General features: G+C 33.1%; 2 protein-coding genes across 2 annotated transcripts; both read left to right on the top strand.

The window, feature by feature from the left end:
• Window positions 1–1,057: 1,057 nt before the first annotated feature.
• LOC143580781 (uncharacterized) lies at window positions 1,058–4,637 on the top strand. The gene is made up of 6 exons (XM_077063722.1): window positions 1,058–1,184; window positions 1,574–1,773; window positions 1,909–2,048; window positions 3,036–3,173; window positions 3,266–3,325; window positions 4,314–4,637. The coding sequence occupies exons 2-6, from the start codon at window positions 1,626–1,628 to the stop codon at window positions 4,488–4,490; spliced, it is 663 nt and encodes a 220-aa protein (XP_076919837.1). The 5' UTR covers window positions 1,058–1,184; window positions 1,574–1,625; the 3' UTR covers window positions 4,491–4,637.
• A 2,194-nt stretch (window positions 4,638–6,831) lies between these two features.
• On the top strand, window positions 6,832–11,644 carry LOC143582753 (cyclin-L1-1-like). The gene is made up of 8 exons (XM_077065248.1): window positions 6,832–6,957; window positions 7,136–7,305; window positions 7,416–7,497; window positions 8,364–8,674; window positions 8,759–9,032; window positions 10,059–10,410; window positions 11,139–11,174; window positions 11,286–11,644. The coding sequence occupies exons 2-8, from the start codon at window positions 7,154–7,156 to the stop codon at window positions 11,354–11,356; spliced, it is 1,278 nt and encodes a 425-aa protein (XP_076921363.1). The 5' UTR covers window positions 6,832–6,957; window positions 7,136–7,153; the 3' UTR covers window positions 11,357–11,644.
• The last annotated feature ends 3,997 nt before the right edge of the window (window positions 11,645–15,641 follow it).

Here is a 15,641-nt window from a genome sequence, read left to right as displayed (position 1 = left end):
TGTTTTACCGACTCAACTATAATGAATTGATACTAACTTTCTCTTTTCTTTAATAGGTATTAATTCACAATATTCCATTTTGATTTCTTCTAAAATACAAATACAATATTTATTTATTTTAAGAATTATATTATGTGTTATTAATGTTTTAAATAATATTAGGGATGAATTTAATATCAATTATCTTTGTACATACTGCTTCTATTATATATATATCTATTATCTTCAGAAGCTCATGATTACTATGATTAAGAAAAATAATGGTATGTAAGTATAATGTTTTCACATTAAATCAATGTAATATGTTTTACAAATTTTCATATTGCAGAATCAATGGATGTTCAAACTTTATATATTGAAGATAGGTTATTCTTTTTGTAACTATCTAGTTTAAATGTTGCAACTAATGTTCACTTATTATTTTTCTGGTTTCTTTGTTTTATAATCTATCATCTTGTATATGTGTTTCTATTTCAATGTTTATGAAAGAAACAAGACTTTTTAAATGTTGCGTAGTATTTAGGGTTTATATGAGTTCATTACCTAAATATTACCTAATAGATGATGAATGTTTTACTATATATTTTTTTATGGTTTAAATACTAAAGATGTTTGAAGGTATAATTTTACTTAGTTTTTCTATATATTATGTTGTTTTGTTATAATAAAAGCAACAATGTAAATTTAATTTCAAACAATGCAATTACTCATTCATTAATATCCATTATGTAAAACTTTAAAATTTATAAAATTAAAATATTTATTATGCAATTTATATATGTATATTTGACGTGATAAATATTTTGCAATTGTGTGTGTTGTACGTGACACTAACATAGTAAATAAGACTGTGTAGTTGAGAGACTACAAAATGAGACGATTTGTGCCGTGTGTAACCCAATCAACACATGTGGGGTTTTTATTTTAGATGTGTAATAGTGTTGTAACTCAATATATATGTATGTATATATATCACACACATACTAATATAATAGTATTAAAAGTTGGTTTTTCATTCTTTTTAATATTTTGGTTTTGAATAATCTATGTTGAGTTGGGGTTCCACTTTACCAGTCCATCAAGTTTAACCACCGTCCCACGCCTGCGATCTTTACCGTTATATTATCCGTTAATCTCCGCTGTTAATCACCTTCTAATTAGGGTTCTTATTCTTCATTCATAAGGTAAATTATTCCCAACTTATTATCTAATTTCTATCTTCGATCTTATACTTGATCTATAATTTCAGTTCTACTACTGGTTTCTTCTTAATCATGCGTAATTTTGCCACCGGCCCAAATTGGTATTGGTAATTGGTTATTCTTAAATCAATTATCTTTTTTTTTTAATTGAATTTGTCTCGAGTATTGATTGTAAGTGCAATCCTTTTGATTGATTGATTAATAAGAAGATTACATGTCACAATTTAATATGCACATTAGGTGTTTGATGAAATGCCTCAGTGAGTTATGCATCATCTTTTGGTTTGTTTTTAGTTACCACATTTCATTGACTTGATATATAATATTGTTTAAAGTTATCAATTTTTGGTTTGTTTACCGTTGTGATGCAGGTAATGTGATTTGCATCTAAACACGCAATTATAGCCCGTTGCCTATTGGAAAATGATGGATTTTGTCTCGCTTGCTCTTGCTGTGGTTATTGCTTTCACGTTACTCGTGGCCCGGGTTTTATATGTTATGTCTCAAAGTAGCAAACCCGCGCGGAATACTTCTCAGAAGAGTTTGAGTACCCTTGTTGTTCTAGGTTCAGGTATGTTTTTAAACACATCCACCTTTGATCTTACAAAAATGTAACTTACACAATAACAATTCACAAGATTTCAATCGAAATTCACATTATTTCATCACATAAACTCTATTATTATTTGAGTTTTACTTTGTGTAGGGGGGCACACAGCAGAGATGATAAATTTGTTGAATGTTCTGCAAAAAGATCGATTTGCTCCAAGATTTTACATTGCTGCAGCAACGGATAACATGAGTCTTCAAAAGGCACGTGTTTTTGAGGACGCGTTGGGTGATAAGGTAGTTCAAACAAATATGATATTGCCCGTAATTATTGTTCCATTGATGCATCAAGTTTCGCATAAGATCATATAGTCGTTATCTGTGGACAGTGTAATTAGTTTATCAAATTTGCTTGAGTATTGTCAGTCGGTTGGAGCTGAAAATTTGCAAAGTTGGGCTGAGGTTTATTTAACCAATAGTAACTGGAGTTCATGGCTTTCCCTGCTTGCGGTGCGCGCATATAATGTATATATGTGTGAACCCTCGGGTGGGCAAAAGTGAAATTGCACTAATTTTGACGTTATTTTACTAATCTCGTGAAACTAACGTTAAAAGTTGCGGAAGGTTAATCAGGCATCATGTGGTGGCGTTGATAGCCGAAAGACAAGGGTACATTCACCAATCGGTGGTGTCCCGATGGTTGAGTGTTATGTGTCTTATGTTCAAGGCTTGATGCAAAACTACTATCGAGCCGGGGGTCTCATCGGAAGCAGCCTCTTTATTCCAAAAGGGTAGAGGTAAGGCTGCCTACATCTTACCCTCCTCAGACCCTACTATAGTTTTGCTATTGGTGGGATTTACTGAGTACGATGATGATGAAACGAGCCGAGTAGAGCCCGAGCTCGCCTAAGATTGAACCGGGTTTGTTTAACTTAAGAAAGCTCGAGCTTGGCTTTTTTTGAGCTCCATTTATAAAGCACGAGCTCGGCACGTGAGTAAAGTTCGAGCCCGAGCTCAACTCGAGCCCGACTCAGTTTAATCATGCTTGATAAGCGAAGCTTGAACTCGAGCCCACTTACTAAATGGGCTGCCTCCAACAGAGGGCTTGAGTTCGTTTAAGTTTTCCTCGTTTCGAGCTCTTAGCGAGCCGATTTAAGTAGCTAATAAGTGGATCGACTCGTTTACACCCTTAATCCTTGTATTTAAGTTATACTTTTTTTCATTTTATTTCTTACTAGAATAATGCCATTTGTAACCAACTCGTTTACAACCCTACTTGTCCAGACAAGTTTGCAGGGGGCAGAATTTATGCAGATATATAGAAGCCGAGAAGTGGGTCAATCATATATGACCTCAGTTGGAACAACATTATATGCTTTAGGTCATGCTTTGTGGCTTATGGTCAAAATCAGACCCCAAGTGGTACTTATTATCTTTGTTTGCTTCATTATTAATCCTATTTTGTACTTTTGTTGTCATATTATAGTTTTAATAACATTTCGTATACTATGCAGATTCTATGCAATGGTCCCGGGACTTGTATTCCCATATGTGCAATCGCCTTTATTTTCAAGGTTCAACTTTATGTACTACTCACTACATTTAAATCGCTTCATTTCATTTCACACACGTTTTTTTGTTATAAATTAGAGGTGGTTTGACCTAGGGTGTGCATGGGTCGGGTTGTGTCGGCTTTGGGCTCAAATTGAACTAAAAACTGAAAATTCGGGTTTTGAGTTTTTAAAAACCCATGGGTTTCAGTTTTTTCGTTTTGGGTTTTTCGGTCTTACCTTATGGGTTTGAACTTTTGGTGCGGAAAAATAAACTGGCACAAAATAATTAATTTGGAACTAAATCTTCTGATTAGTTGACGATTAATTGATTATTATACATTTGTCTAAAATATATGGGTTACCCTATTTGTTAATTTCTTATTAATTACTTAAAAGTTCAAATCTAAAAATGAAAATCCTTACATCTGGTTCGGTTTTTTCTGTTTTCGTTACTTGCAAAACTGAAACCTAACTGAAAATTCGGTTAACGTAAAACAAAACTGTCGGTTTTTATTTGGGTTCATTTTTGTAGTTTTATGCACGCCCCTAGTTTGACCCGAATAAAGGTGTCTAAAACTTTTATGATTAATTAATAAAATCAAATATTATTACAAAAGTTATACTCCGTATTATTTTTCAGAGATGCTCTGTTCTTTTTGCTTAATCGATTTATGCATTAAAAATACCACTTTAGTGACTTATTATTAATTAATTTAATCCGATATCATTACAAAAGTTATATTATTTTTCATTGATAATGATAGTCTATCCTTTGTATTTAATCGATTTATGCGATAAACTACACTTTAGTGGCTTATGACGCTTTTGAACCATTTTGCTTTATGCTATTTTTTTTTTACTAATTGACATGTTTGAGATATAACATAAGCCAAATATCTCAATTAATAAGTAATTTGGTTGAAACTGCATGTACTAAAATCAGTTAGTGCTCATGTGAAACACCTACTAGTCAAAGTCAAGCAATGTTTATTTGCATTTGAAACTTCAGGTTTTGGGAATCAGATGGTCATATATTTTCTATGTTGAGAGTATTGCAAGAGTCAAAAGACTATCACTTAGCGGTTTGCTTCTTTACAAATTACGGATGGTGGATCAGTTGTTTGTGCAGTGGCCGCAACTACAAAAACAATATCCTCGGGCTCATTATGTGGGGCGACTTATGTAGGCCAGTGGGTTATTGCTTGTTTGTGTTTAAAGTTATACAACTGCCAAGATTACACACATTCATATAGGTTTTGGATCCAATTTCTAGCTTTTTGTGAAATAGTTCTACAAGTTGAGGGTGGTAAAGGAAATATTACTATATATCTGAGGATGGTTGTCACTGCAAGATTTTTGAGATCCTATGCTTTGCGGTTAAAGCGGTCCAAAATCAAATAATAGTCAAGGGCCGCTATTTGAGATATAGTTTATCACAATTAGATAGCGGTAATTTTAATTTCATGCAAAATTTATAGTATTATATACATATATAAACATAAAATGTATATATATTAATAGTAATATTAAAAGTCAAAACACAAAAGTGTAATGAGGTAGAACATGATCTAATCATAAGCAATGAAATTTTCCTCAAAGTCCACAACCAAGGAGTTCAATCGCTCATCAAGATAGCGGTCGAATAACGGTGGGTAGTAGCAGTTCGCTATTCCGCACCACTATATTACAATGCTATTATGCAAGGGACCACCATCCTAGCGCTATTGACAGCATAGATCACTATTCCGCACCGCTATATTACAATGCTATTATGCAAGGGACCACTATCCTAGTGCTATTGACAGCATAGAACATTGTTCTTCTTCTTCACCGGTCATCTCTAGTTTGTGATTTTGAAAAGAGAAGAAGAACAATAGTTATGATTACAATCCACCAGAAACACATGCGTAATATTTGTTTTGTTTTGATCCACCGGAAAGCGTGGATGTGACTCGCGATCTCTCTCGTCTTAACCTTTTTACTTGTTCTTATGGTTTTAAACTTTTATATTTTAATATTAAAAAAGTCAATTTTAGTATAGGTGTACAAAAAAAAGTCACTTTCATATTTGAATATTCTTTACATATAAATGAATAGAAAATTGGTGGGAGAAGAAAAATTAATTTAGAGGGAATTAGAAAAAATTATTTACTACTTATCAATGGGGAAAAGATTTAGAAGAGAAAAGTATAATGTTAAATATGATATTTATTAAGAGGTGAATGTAAAAAATATAAATTGTAATAATATTCACCCAATTAATGTTTTTTACATGTTCCTTTAGGACACATGTTAGAAAATCTCTTAATGATATATATGGGTTTGAATTATCATCACTTCACCACAAACTTCCTTCAATATTTATTCTACTTGATTGTACATTCTGTTACGTACGATGGACAACCCCCCATCCCCATGAAAGTGACGATGTCATAGAAGACTACATTCAACAGACTGTTCAACAGATCGTCCTTGAAGGAGGTAGGCTTAATGTATATCTTATGAACTTAATTAACAGTTAATGTTGATATCTAGTTATGATTATTTGTATTGTAACTAAAGCTCAAGCCGACGCTCAAGAACTAATCGCTGAAATTGGAGCTAGTGAGGATGTCGAAGATGTTGTTCACAAAGAAGAAGTCGATGACTTTGAAATCCATGGTGGAGGTGATTTTAATCCACCATCTTTTTGTATCTTACAAGATATCATGAATGGAATGATTACTGGGTGTGACACTAAATGTCAAGGGTTATATTACGTGGAAGAGGTAACTCAAAACGACACTGTGATGCTTGTTCATGGAACATCAAATAGAGAAACATGGTTGTGGTATAGAAGATTGGGGCATCCCTCTCGTGTTATCTCCAAATTTTGTTTTCGAAACTTTTTTCGTCCAACACTACACTAAATTATGAAACATGTATTCTTGCTAAAAGCCATAGACAAACATTTAAATCCACTAACACTAGAGTGGGTTTAGCTTTTTCTTTAATTCACTATGACGTTTGGGTTCCGATCAAGGTTAACGGCGACATGATTTCCGTTTCTTTTAACTATCTGTGGATGATTGTACTCGTATGACATGGGTATATATGTTGAAACACAAATAAGAAGTTTTTGATAGGTTCACAATGCTTTACACTATGATAAAAACCAAATTCTAGACCAATATTCAAACCATGTGATATGATAATGGAGGAAAGTTTGTTAATGCCTCTATGAAACATTTCCTCGATTCTACATCAGCCGACTCATATCTTTTTTCCGACTAAACACCCTAAATCATCGGTTTAAAATTCTGAAAAACACTCAACGACGTTAAATGTTTTTTAACAGAGGTATATTGAGAGAAAAATAGTTGAAATACTGGACCATTAACAGGAATTTTTAAAGAAGAAATTAGTATTTGCTTATACCTTGTAACTTTGATTAATTCTCATTTGGAATCGGGTCAATTCCCAAACTGGTCTACCCGATCCGACTTAACAATCGGATGATTCGGATCCATATCAAGTTTCATACCAAAGCTCGAGCCTTTTATTCAAATGATCCATCAATCAATCAAACCAATCTTCATCTCTGCGACTAACTCTTTCAAGTATACTCGTAACTCATCGGCCACCGTCGTACAACTCCTCCGACGTGGCAAACGGTAAACCCTAATTTAACCTAATCTTTTATTAACTTACCCTTGGTTCATTCGTAACCCTAATTCTGTAATTTAATTGTTATTTATTGAATAGGTTATAGAATACATTGAATCTGTACTAATTTTGACTGCTTAGTTTGTTAAATATCGAATATTTAGATTATTAAGGTTATTGTGATAGGTGTAGGTTCCATCAGCTATGATTTACACAGCTATAGACACATTCTATCTAACCGATGAGCAACTCGAGAACACGCCTTCGAGAAAAGACGGAATTGATGAAGCAACCGAAACAACGCTTAGAATATACGGCTGTGATCTTATTCAAGAAAGTGGCATTTTACTTAAGCTGTATCCTTTGTTTTTATTTCATTTAGTTGTATTGAGAAGTATATCAAAAGCTTATTTGTTTTCTTGTTAAGTAATCGGATTGTTAAAGACCTTAACTGCATACCACACAGACCACAGCAGGTTATGGCTACGGGTCAGGTTTTGTTTCATCGGTTCTACTGCAAGAAATCGTTTGTTAAGTTCAACGTTAAGGTTTGTTTGTTTTTTGTTTTAATATGTATACAAGTTATTCCAATCCATCTAGGCCTGTAAACGAACCGAACGTTTAGTGAATTATCTGTGAACCTTTCGGTGACAAGTTTGTTTATTTAATCAATTAATGAACATGAAGTCATGAACAATATTTTAAGTTCATTGGCTTAAATGGACGAACATGAACACTTGGATCGTTTGTTCGTTTATGTTTGTGAACGTTTGTTTTTGTTGGTTTATGTGCCTTCGTTTATGCTCATTTATGTTAGTTTATGTTTGTTTAAGTTCGTTCGCTTATATATTTGCTAAAAAAGTTTAAGTTAATTACAATTTAGTCTAGTTTTATGAAATTAAGGTATTAGCGATTGCAACTTAGTTTAGTTGCCAATTTTTTAGCCAAACAGGTTGATGTTCACGTTTGCTTTTAATTGTTGTTCGCCCAATCATGTTCAGTCTTTTGTGTCTGTTTACGTTTGTGAGCCGTTTGTTTATACTGTTAATGAACAAACATAAACAAACACAAACATGTTCATTATCGTAACGAACAAACACAAACAAGAAAACTCTGTTTGTTTGATTGTTCGTTAATCTATATTCGTTTACGTTCGTGAACCGTTCGTTTATATTGGTAACGAACAAACATAAAGGAACACAAACATGTTCATTTTCTGAATGAACGAACGCGAACAAGAACACAACACTTGTATAATTGTTCGTGACTTCGTGTTTAATTGTTCTTTTTGTTAAGTTAAACAAACAAACATCAACATGCTTCGTTCATGTTTGTGTTCTTTTACAGGCCAAAATTTAACTTAGTAAAAGCTTATATTTTTATAATCCTGAGGGTATATTTGTAATTTTCTCAGAGAATTGCTGCTGGTTGCGTGCTACTCGCCTCAAAACTTGAAGAAAGCCCTAGAAGAGCAAGATATATCCTAAACGTTTTATATAGAATGGAATGTAGAAGAGAGAATCTACCAATCGAGCATTTAGAAGCCTTTTCACAAAAATATTCAGAATTAAAAATGGATTTAATAAGATCTGAACGCCATTTATTGCGTGAGCTCGGTTTCATCTGCCACGTTGAACACCCTCATAAATTCATATCAAATTATCTTGCTACCCTTGAGACACCCTCAGAGTTAAGACAGGAAGCTTGGAATCTTGCAAATGATAGGTATGAAATTATGAATGCTCAAATTCTCACTCCTTTCACCAAAAGTCAACTCACGAAATAATGATATAATTATGTTTTTGACAGCTTGCGGACAACTTTATGTGTGCGATTCAAGAGTGCAGTTGTGGCGTGTGGAGTTGTGTATGCGGCTGCACGCAGGTTTCATGTACCCCTGCCTGAAAACCCACCATGGTGGAAAGCGTTTGATGCTGATAAAGCGGGCATTGATGAAGTTTGTAGAGTTTTAGCTCATTTGTATACTCTTCCAAAGGCACAATATATACCGGTTTGCAAACTAGATGGCTCGTTTACGATGTCTAATCGGTTATCTGATTCACCTTCACAACCAATTCCCAAGGTTCACTTCTGTTTGTATTTTCTATCTGGGTTAGGTTGGTTGGGGTTGGGTTGATTCATCAACATTTTCATAGCTCTTTTCTTTTGAGTTTTTAAATAACTATTTTGTTAAAAAAAACTAATATAATTTGATGAGTTAAGGGATCTTTGAACAGAGCTAAAAGAATTTTTGATTGTTTCAGCTGGTTTCATTAGGCCTATAAATGAACCAAACGATCACGGGCTTAACAAGTTCGTGTTTGTTTGTTTAATTTTAATTGAACAAACAGTCGGACATGGACATTTAAACGAATGGGGTTTCCTTGTTCGGGTTCGTTCGATAAGAAAACGAACATGTTCGTTTATGTTTTTTTTGTTAACTGTATTAACGAATGAATGTAGTTGAACATAGATGACTGACCATAACTGAGCTAAAACCAATTAAAAGTAAACTTGGATCACAGTGTTGTGATTGGCTAAAATTTTTATATACTTGACTAATAGGTGAATGACTGAGTTGATTAATGAACGAACTTAAACAACCGTATACTAACTTACATTTGGTTCGTTTAATTTAATGAACAAAAACTTTTTTCAATGTTTGTTAAACGAACGTCCTGCCGAATGGTTCACCAAACGTTTGGTTCGTTTACAGCCATGGGTTTCATTGTTTACCATGCTTCAAAAGTCACCCGTTAGACATGCAATATTACACATACTAACTTGTTTTTAGGTGTATCAATTCAAAATGCCATCTGTGTGTTGTGTGTGTGTGTATATATATATATAGAAAAGAGTTCAAATAAAAAACAAGTGTTTTGTGAGAAGTGTGAGAAGAGCTTTAAAATAAAACAAACCACCTAAATATGACACTATACAATGTAAATATGAAACAATACAATTATTTAGAAACTACCAATCTCAACCACTAGATCATAGATCCAAGGGCCTAGATCTATTCTTATTCTTCTCACAAAAATATATATATTTCTTTTGTTATTTTAGCACGCAACATGATTCAAAATTTTGGTATTGTTATGTGTTATAGGAAGTTCCATCAGGTGGGCCCCCGATTCTTGATGATACGGATACAAAAGATGTTAAGCCTGCAGCTATTAATCCTGATTCAAAAGATGCCCTAGTAAAAGATTCGACAAAGAATGATGGTGATATTCAGAAGATTCCGGTTGAGAGGGATGTTAAAGAAGAAACCGTTTCAAAAAGTAAAGAATATGCAACCGATACCAGCATTGAGCGGTTAAAGGACAGGGAACGGGATAGGGATGGAGATAGACACAAGGTTCGTGACCGTGAAAGAGGGAGAGACTTTGAAGGTGATCGGGACAGAGAAAAAGTAAAAGTCAGGAGACACCGGTCAAAGGACAGAGGAAAAGATTCAGGTTAGTTTCTACTTCTACTTTGTTATGATTACGCATGTAAACAAACTGAATGTTCATTGAACTTTTTGTCGCCAAGTTTGTTAATTAATAAACGAACGAACATGAACAAATTTTTTTCTTAGCTAAACAAATGGCCATGAACATATGTCTCGTTTATTCATTTATGCTCATGAACGTCCGTTTACGTTTTTTTATGTTAATTTACGTGTGTTTAAGTTCGTTCATTTATATTTTGAGCTTTTAGCACCCACTTCAATTTAGGCTAGTTTTATTAATATTTAGGCTTGACATATTGATGTTCACATTTAATTTTAATTGGTGTTCGCTTGGTTATGTTTTTCATCTATGCTTAGTTATGTTCATTCATTTGTGTTCGTGAACCGTTCGTTTATACTATTAACAAACATTAACACACACATTTTTTTAACAAACCAAAACGGACTGGAAAACCTCGCTCTTTTAATAGTTTTGTGTTTGATCATGTATTCGTTTAATTCGATTAAAGTTAAGACAACAGTTGGGTTAGCTGGAAGCCCTTTTTATACATTTTTATTATAATTAAACAATCAGGGTCTGGCGTATGATAACAAAAACAATATAACTACATAAATATCAACTTTAAAATAAATAATCTAGTAGATTATTTTTTCTCAAGATTCATCCAGTTTGCTATACATGCTGTTCCATAAAGTCTGATTTATCTCTTTACCTGATTATTAAATATGCAGGACATGCAGAAAAGCCGAAGCCCCATTCTTCTCGAGGTTAGTTTTTTTTTTCTGATGTTTTTTACTGTGCATATAATTTTGGAAGATGATTTTAGTTCTACTTTAAAAAAAAGTAGTGAAATTAATAGTTACACGCTGTTGTTTCAGATCGGGACTACCATGGCTCCTCATATTCTTCAAGGGAGAAGGACCGTCACAGGCATCATTCTTATGGCTAATATGTCAAGGAAAAACGGTCAAATAGAATTGAATATTTTTTATGTTACTGAGCACGATGTGAGGCCCAATGAGGCTTGAGATTTTTGTGTCCGATGTTGTGTTAACTTGACTAGTTTGTATTGGGCATTTTCGCAAGAATGTGTTGGATTGGCTTTAGAAAAAAAACATAGGACCATTCACTGTATTATAATACCAGCTTATCTTGGATTTATATTTTATTCTCTCTACTTATGTTAATTTTATACTGTACAAGAAACCTCTCTATCTCCTGAATAGAAGACCATACTTTCTTAGTGGAATGTTATTGGGTATGTTTTTTTTTCTATTCTTATTTCCAATTTTATTTTTTTATAGATATAATATATTCTCTTGCATTTGCAAGATTTGTGAAACTGTTTTTAATATTCATAAGTTTGGGGATTAAAACTGTTTTCAGTATTCAAGACATACCAAAACATGTGAATTATGTTGACAGATCATTATGCAATTGTTTGAACCGTTGCAGTGGTTTGCCTTGATCTGTTAAGGCGAGGATCGCATGATGGCCTGTATATATGTCACAAATCTGTGCATACAAGGTAACAGTAAACCCCCACTGCCACTTTCTCTTCATATGATGAATCCTTTCGTCGCAAGAAATAAATAGTTGTGTGGACAGATATTCCCTACAGGAGTTAGTGGAAATATCAATGTTGAGAACGAGTGAAAGTATAAATTAGATATTGTACCCCTTTTACCGGTTCGGTGTATAGCAGTACCATTGAAAATACCTAAGCCTAAATGGGACCAATACCGAAAACATAAAAACGAATGTAGGTACTGGTACAATACTGGTAGATAAAATAATTCTCATCTCTTGTGGTCCGGCACAAATCAACCTTATCAGGATTTGGCGACACTTTAGTTGGTCAACGATTGACCACAAGTGACAAGTTTGACTTTTTATTAGTCAATGGTGACTTTGGTTCCCAAGATAATTTGGTGAGTTATAAATAAATAATGTATCATATGTGTATATATATATATATATATATATATATATATATATATATATATATTAGTGAGCTATATTATGGTTTTGGATTTTGATTGTTTATAATGCGTCTTATTTGGCCTTTACATGTTTGATTTGATTAACCATGTATGTTATTTATCATGAGTGACCAATTATGCCGTTTACTGACCATCGGTTTTTAATGAGTTACAATTGGTCATGCATGTTATGGTGAGCCATATGATATGGGGTCTTAAAAACAAGTTCTTACTTGTGCATGAATATATGATGGTGTTTATTAGATTTTAATGTTTGAATTTTTGGATATATGTCTATGGTTTAATCATGAATGGCCAATTTTGACTTTATTTGACCAAGAGTGACTTTGTTTGATTCAAACTGACTTTGTTTCACGAATTCGGTGTTGATGTGTTACATTTATATCATTACATCCGTGATTTACCATGATTGATAATGTGTAACGAAGTTTAATTTTATAAGTCACTAGCAACTTTGGTTGCCCATGATAGTTTGAAAGAGTTATAATGTATCATGCATATCTTAATGCACTATATTATGCATTATTGGCCATCAACATGTATATGATTCATCATGAGCAAACACTAGACCACTCGGTTATAGGTAATATTCGTGGCTAAACCTATTAAAATCCATGTTATTTAGTTGAGTAGGTGAGAACCAACCCTAGCAAAGTGCATATTTTCTAGTTGAGTAGGTGAGACTAAAATAGAGAGGATAGAGTCCAAAGCATAACATTAATTACACCTTTAACGTTAAGTACTACAATGTCAAAGAATAAGCCTACATGTCCTAAAATGGCCATTGTGTTTCCATTGACCTATGAATCAAACAAATAAGTTGCCGACACACAATTAATGCCAAATACAGAGAGTATAATCATTAATCAATATCAACATTTCAATTAGTTCCCGAGCCATAAGAATATAACATCTCTAATTAGTCTCTCTAACGTTATCAACATATCTTTCTTTTATCATTATAGTATAAAATGCCTAAAAAAATCTTTCTAATATACAATACTACAATTCATTACATTAAAATTTAAATGTATGTATTGTTGGTAAATTCGAACTCCAAAACTTAAGCCTTAAAGGACCAACATTGACAAGTAGGCCATAGTTTTTTGTGTATCATAATTAACTAAATTGTAATTAAAATATATAATGTTTTGGCTAGCAAGTTACGATTAGTCTATATAAATCGAGTTATAATTAGACATTAATTATAGAACACATGAGACACGAACGAGTAAGAGTTTATCAAGAGAACACGAGTTATGTGTAATAGAAGTTTTTAAATTATATTCTCTATAATATATTAAGAGTTATTTCATATATTTTTTGTGTTTTTTACATTTTGACGAGTTATATCAATTCCTCCTTGATGTATCTAACCTTTCTAGCTAATTATTTTCTTCTATGTGTTCTTAGCACCCTTAACTAATTGTATAATTGTTATACATCTAGCATGAAATATAAAAATTAAAATACTTAACTAATTGTATAATTATTTCAATTTCGTTTTCAATAAATTAATGTTAAATAATTCTTAGATAGCATGCAATTATGAATATATGGAAAAGTGAAAAACATATATAAAGGCATTCAAAATTGTCTACTTGGGTACAAAGTACAAACCATACCAATCCTCAAGGGAGAAAAAGGGAAGCCGTAAAGATACAAAACTATGTAAAAAGATGTCAAGCGTGCTGATTGCTACGTGCATTTGGAGTTCTCACGTCATGATTGGCAATAGCAAAGTTAATACGCATTTTATAGGATAACAATATATTATATATATAGTACTCGTGGGTAATGAATAGGTAAATGTAATATCAATGAATAGCACAATCTAGGAGGTAGAAATTTTTATATATGGATTGCCGATGAAACATAGATGTGATAGAATCAAAATTTGGTCGTTGTCTATGGGAACTAGTTTCTAACGCACTATCGACCCTCTTAAGATTTCGGATAAAATTCTCGCACATGCTTTTTAGGTGTTTGTCGAGTGAGAAAGTGTTGCGAAAAATGTCCCTAGTCTGTCCGTAATTGTAAAGATAAAAATCTAGACAAGTCTCTAATTAGTCCATGATTTGTGGTCGTTTACAGGTGAGAACACAAGGTACACACAAAATTCTCCATCATTAATCTCTCGCCAATAAGCAATCATCTACCTCTTTCAAGCCTATAACTTGTAACAACGAATAGGCCCATCACTTCGATATTAACAAGGCTACAAGTAAAATTATTTTCCTTTTGTGGTTGAAACTAAATTGTTGGAATTGTTGCCATCGGATCCGCTAACAGTGGCTTTGGTATCCACATTTATGTAGGTGCTAACATTAAATATGTAACACCCCGACCAAAGGCGGATTATACATCGGGGCGCCACATATTGTTTCATTACTCGTGACACTATTGGGTGTCAATATTTAATAAATACTTTCATTCGCGCACGCGCAAAGTAAACAAGATAACATAAATCATCATAAATCAATATATTATAAATCATAATATTCGAACAGCAAAAACTTGTCTTGATACATTTTAATCTAGGTCCAAAATAAAGAAAACTTCCTACGTGTCCACAAGCTCCAAAACAGCTACTGCAAACCTGAACATGTGTTAAAATAAAACGTCAAACACTTGCGTGTTGGTGAGAAATCAAGTTTAATACAATACATAGATAACAATAAATCTGCGCGCAACATGTGTATGTCTGGTTTTCAACAAGGGTGTAATCCGATCGGGACCAACTCTAAGATTCATAGACTGCCAGTGCTCACAATTGAGCTCACAAACAAGAAAGACTGTGCAAGTGTAAACAAAAGAGAAAATCATAAACGATAGTTCTCCCGTGTTCATCTAATGGATCCATTAAAACTTCGGAATAGGCCGAACAAAGCGGTTAATGATACACACATACAAATAAACAGCCAAGTAAACGTCCTCAACACATGGGATACTGCGCGACTAAAGTTCATAAACAAGTTTAAGACTCAAGTTTGTACGAACACATGAACATCCCAAAACATTAAAAATAAAAAGGGATTAGGTACGAGATTACTCACTTGATAAACGATGCGGTGTAAGATAAAGCAAGAACCAACTTTAAACAAGCACAAGTTAACCTATAAATAAGATTATTGTTTTAATGATTGGTTTTTAGTCTTAATTACAAGTTAGCATAATTAGTAAGTAAATTATTATATATAACATATATTACCGGAAAAGCAGGACAGAACA

This window comes from Bidens hawaiensis, unplaced genomic scaffold (genome assembly GCF_021521415.1).
Source record: "Bidens hawaiensis isolate Kalapana, Puna unplaced genomic scaffold, B.hawaiensis_p1.1 tig00001511_1, whole genome shotgun sequence".
Lineage (NCBI taxonomy): Eukaryota > Viridiplantae > Streptophyta > Magnoliopsida > Asterales > Asteraceae > Bidens > Bidens hawaiensis.
This window is presented reverse-complemented; position numbering and strand designations above follow the sequence as displayed.

Excerpts from the sequence above, each read along its gene's own strand:
- LOC143580781 (XM_077063722.1), top strand. The coding sequence starts at position 1,626 with ATGATGGATTTTGTCTCGCTTGCTCTTGCTGTGGTTATTGCTTTCACG. Across the intron at positions 1,774-1,908 it reads CCTTGTTGTTCTAGGTTCAG|GGGGGCACACAGCAGAGATG; the intron begins GTATGTTTTTAA and ends TACTTTGTGTAG. Across the intron at positions 2,049-3,035 it reads AGGACGCGTTGGGTGATAAG|ACAAGTTTGCAGGGGGCAGA; the intron begins GTAGTTCAAACA and ends CTACTTGTCCAG.
- LOC143582753 (XM_077065248.1), top strand. The coding sequence starts at position 7,154 with ATGATTTACACAGCTATAGACACATTCTATCTAACCGATGAGCAACTC. Across the intron at positions 9,033-10,058 it reads CTTCACAACCAATTCCCAAG|GAAGTTCCATCAGGTGGGCC; the intron begins GTTCACTTCTGT and ends TATGTGTTATAG. Across the intron at positions 11,175-11,285 it reads GAAGCCCCATTCTTCTCGAG|ATCGGGACTACCATGGCTCC; the intron begins GTTAGTTTTTTT and ends CTGTTGTTTCAG.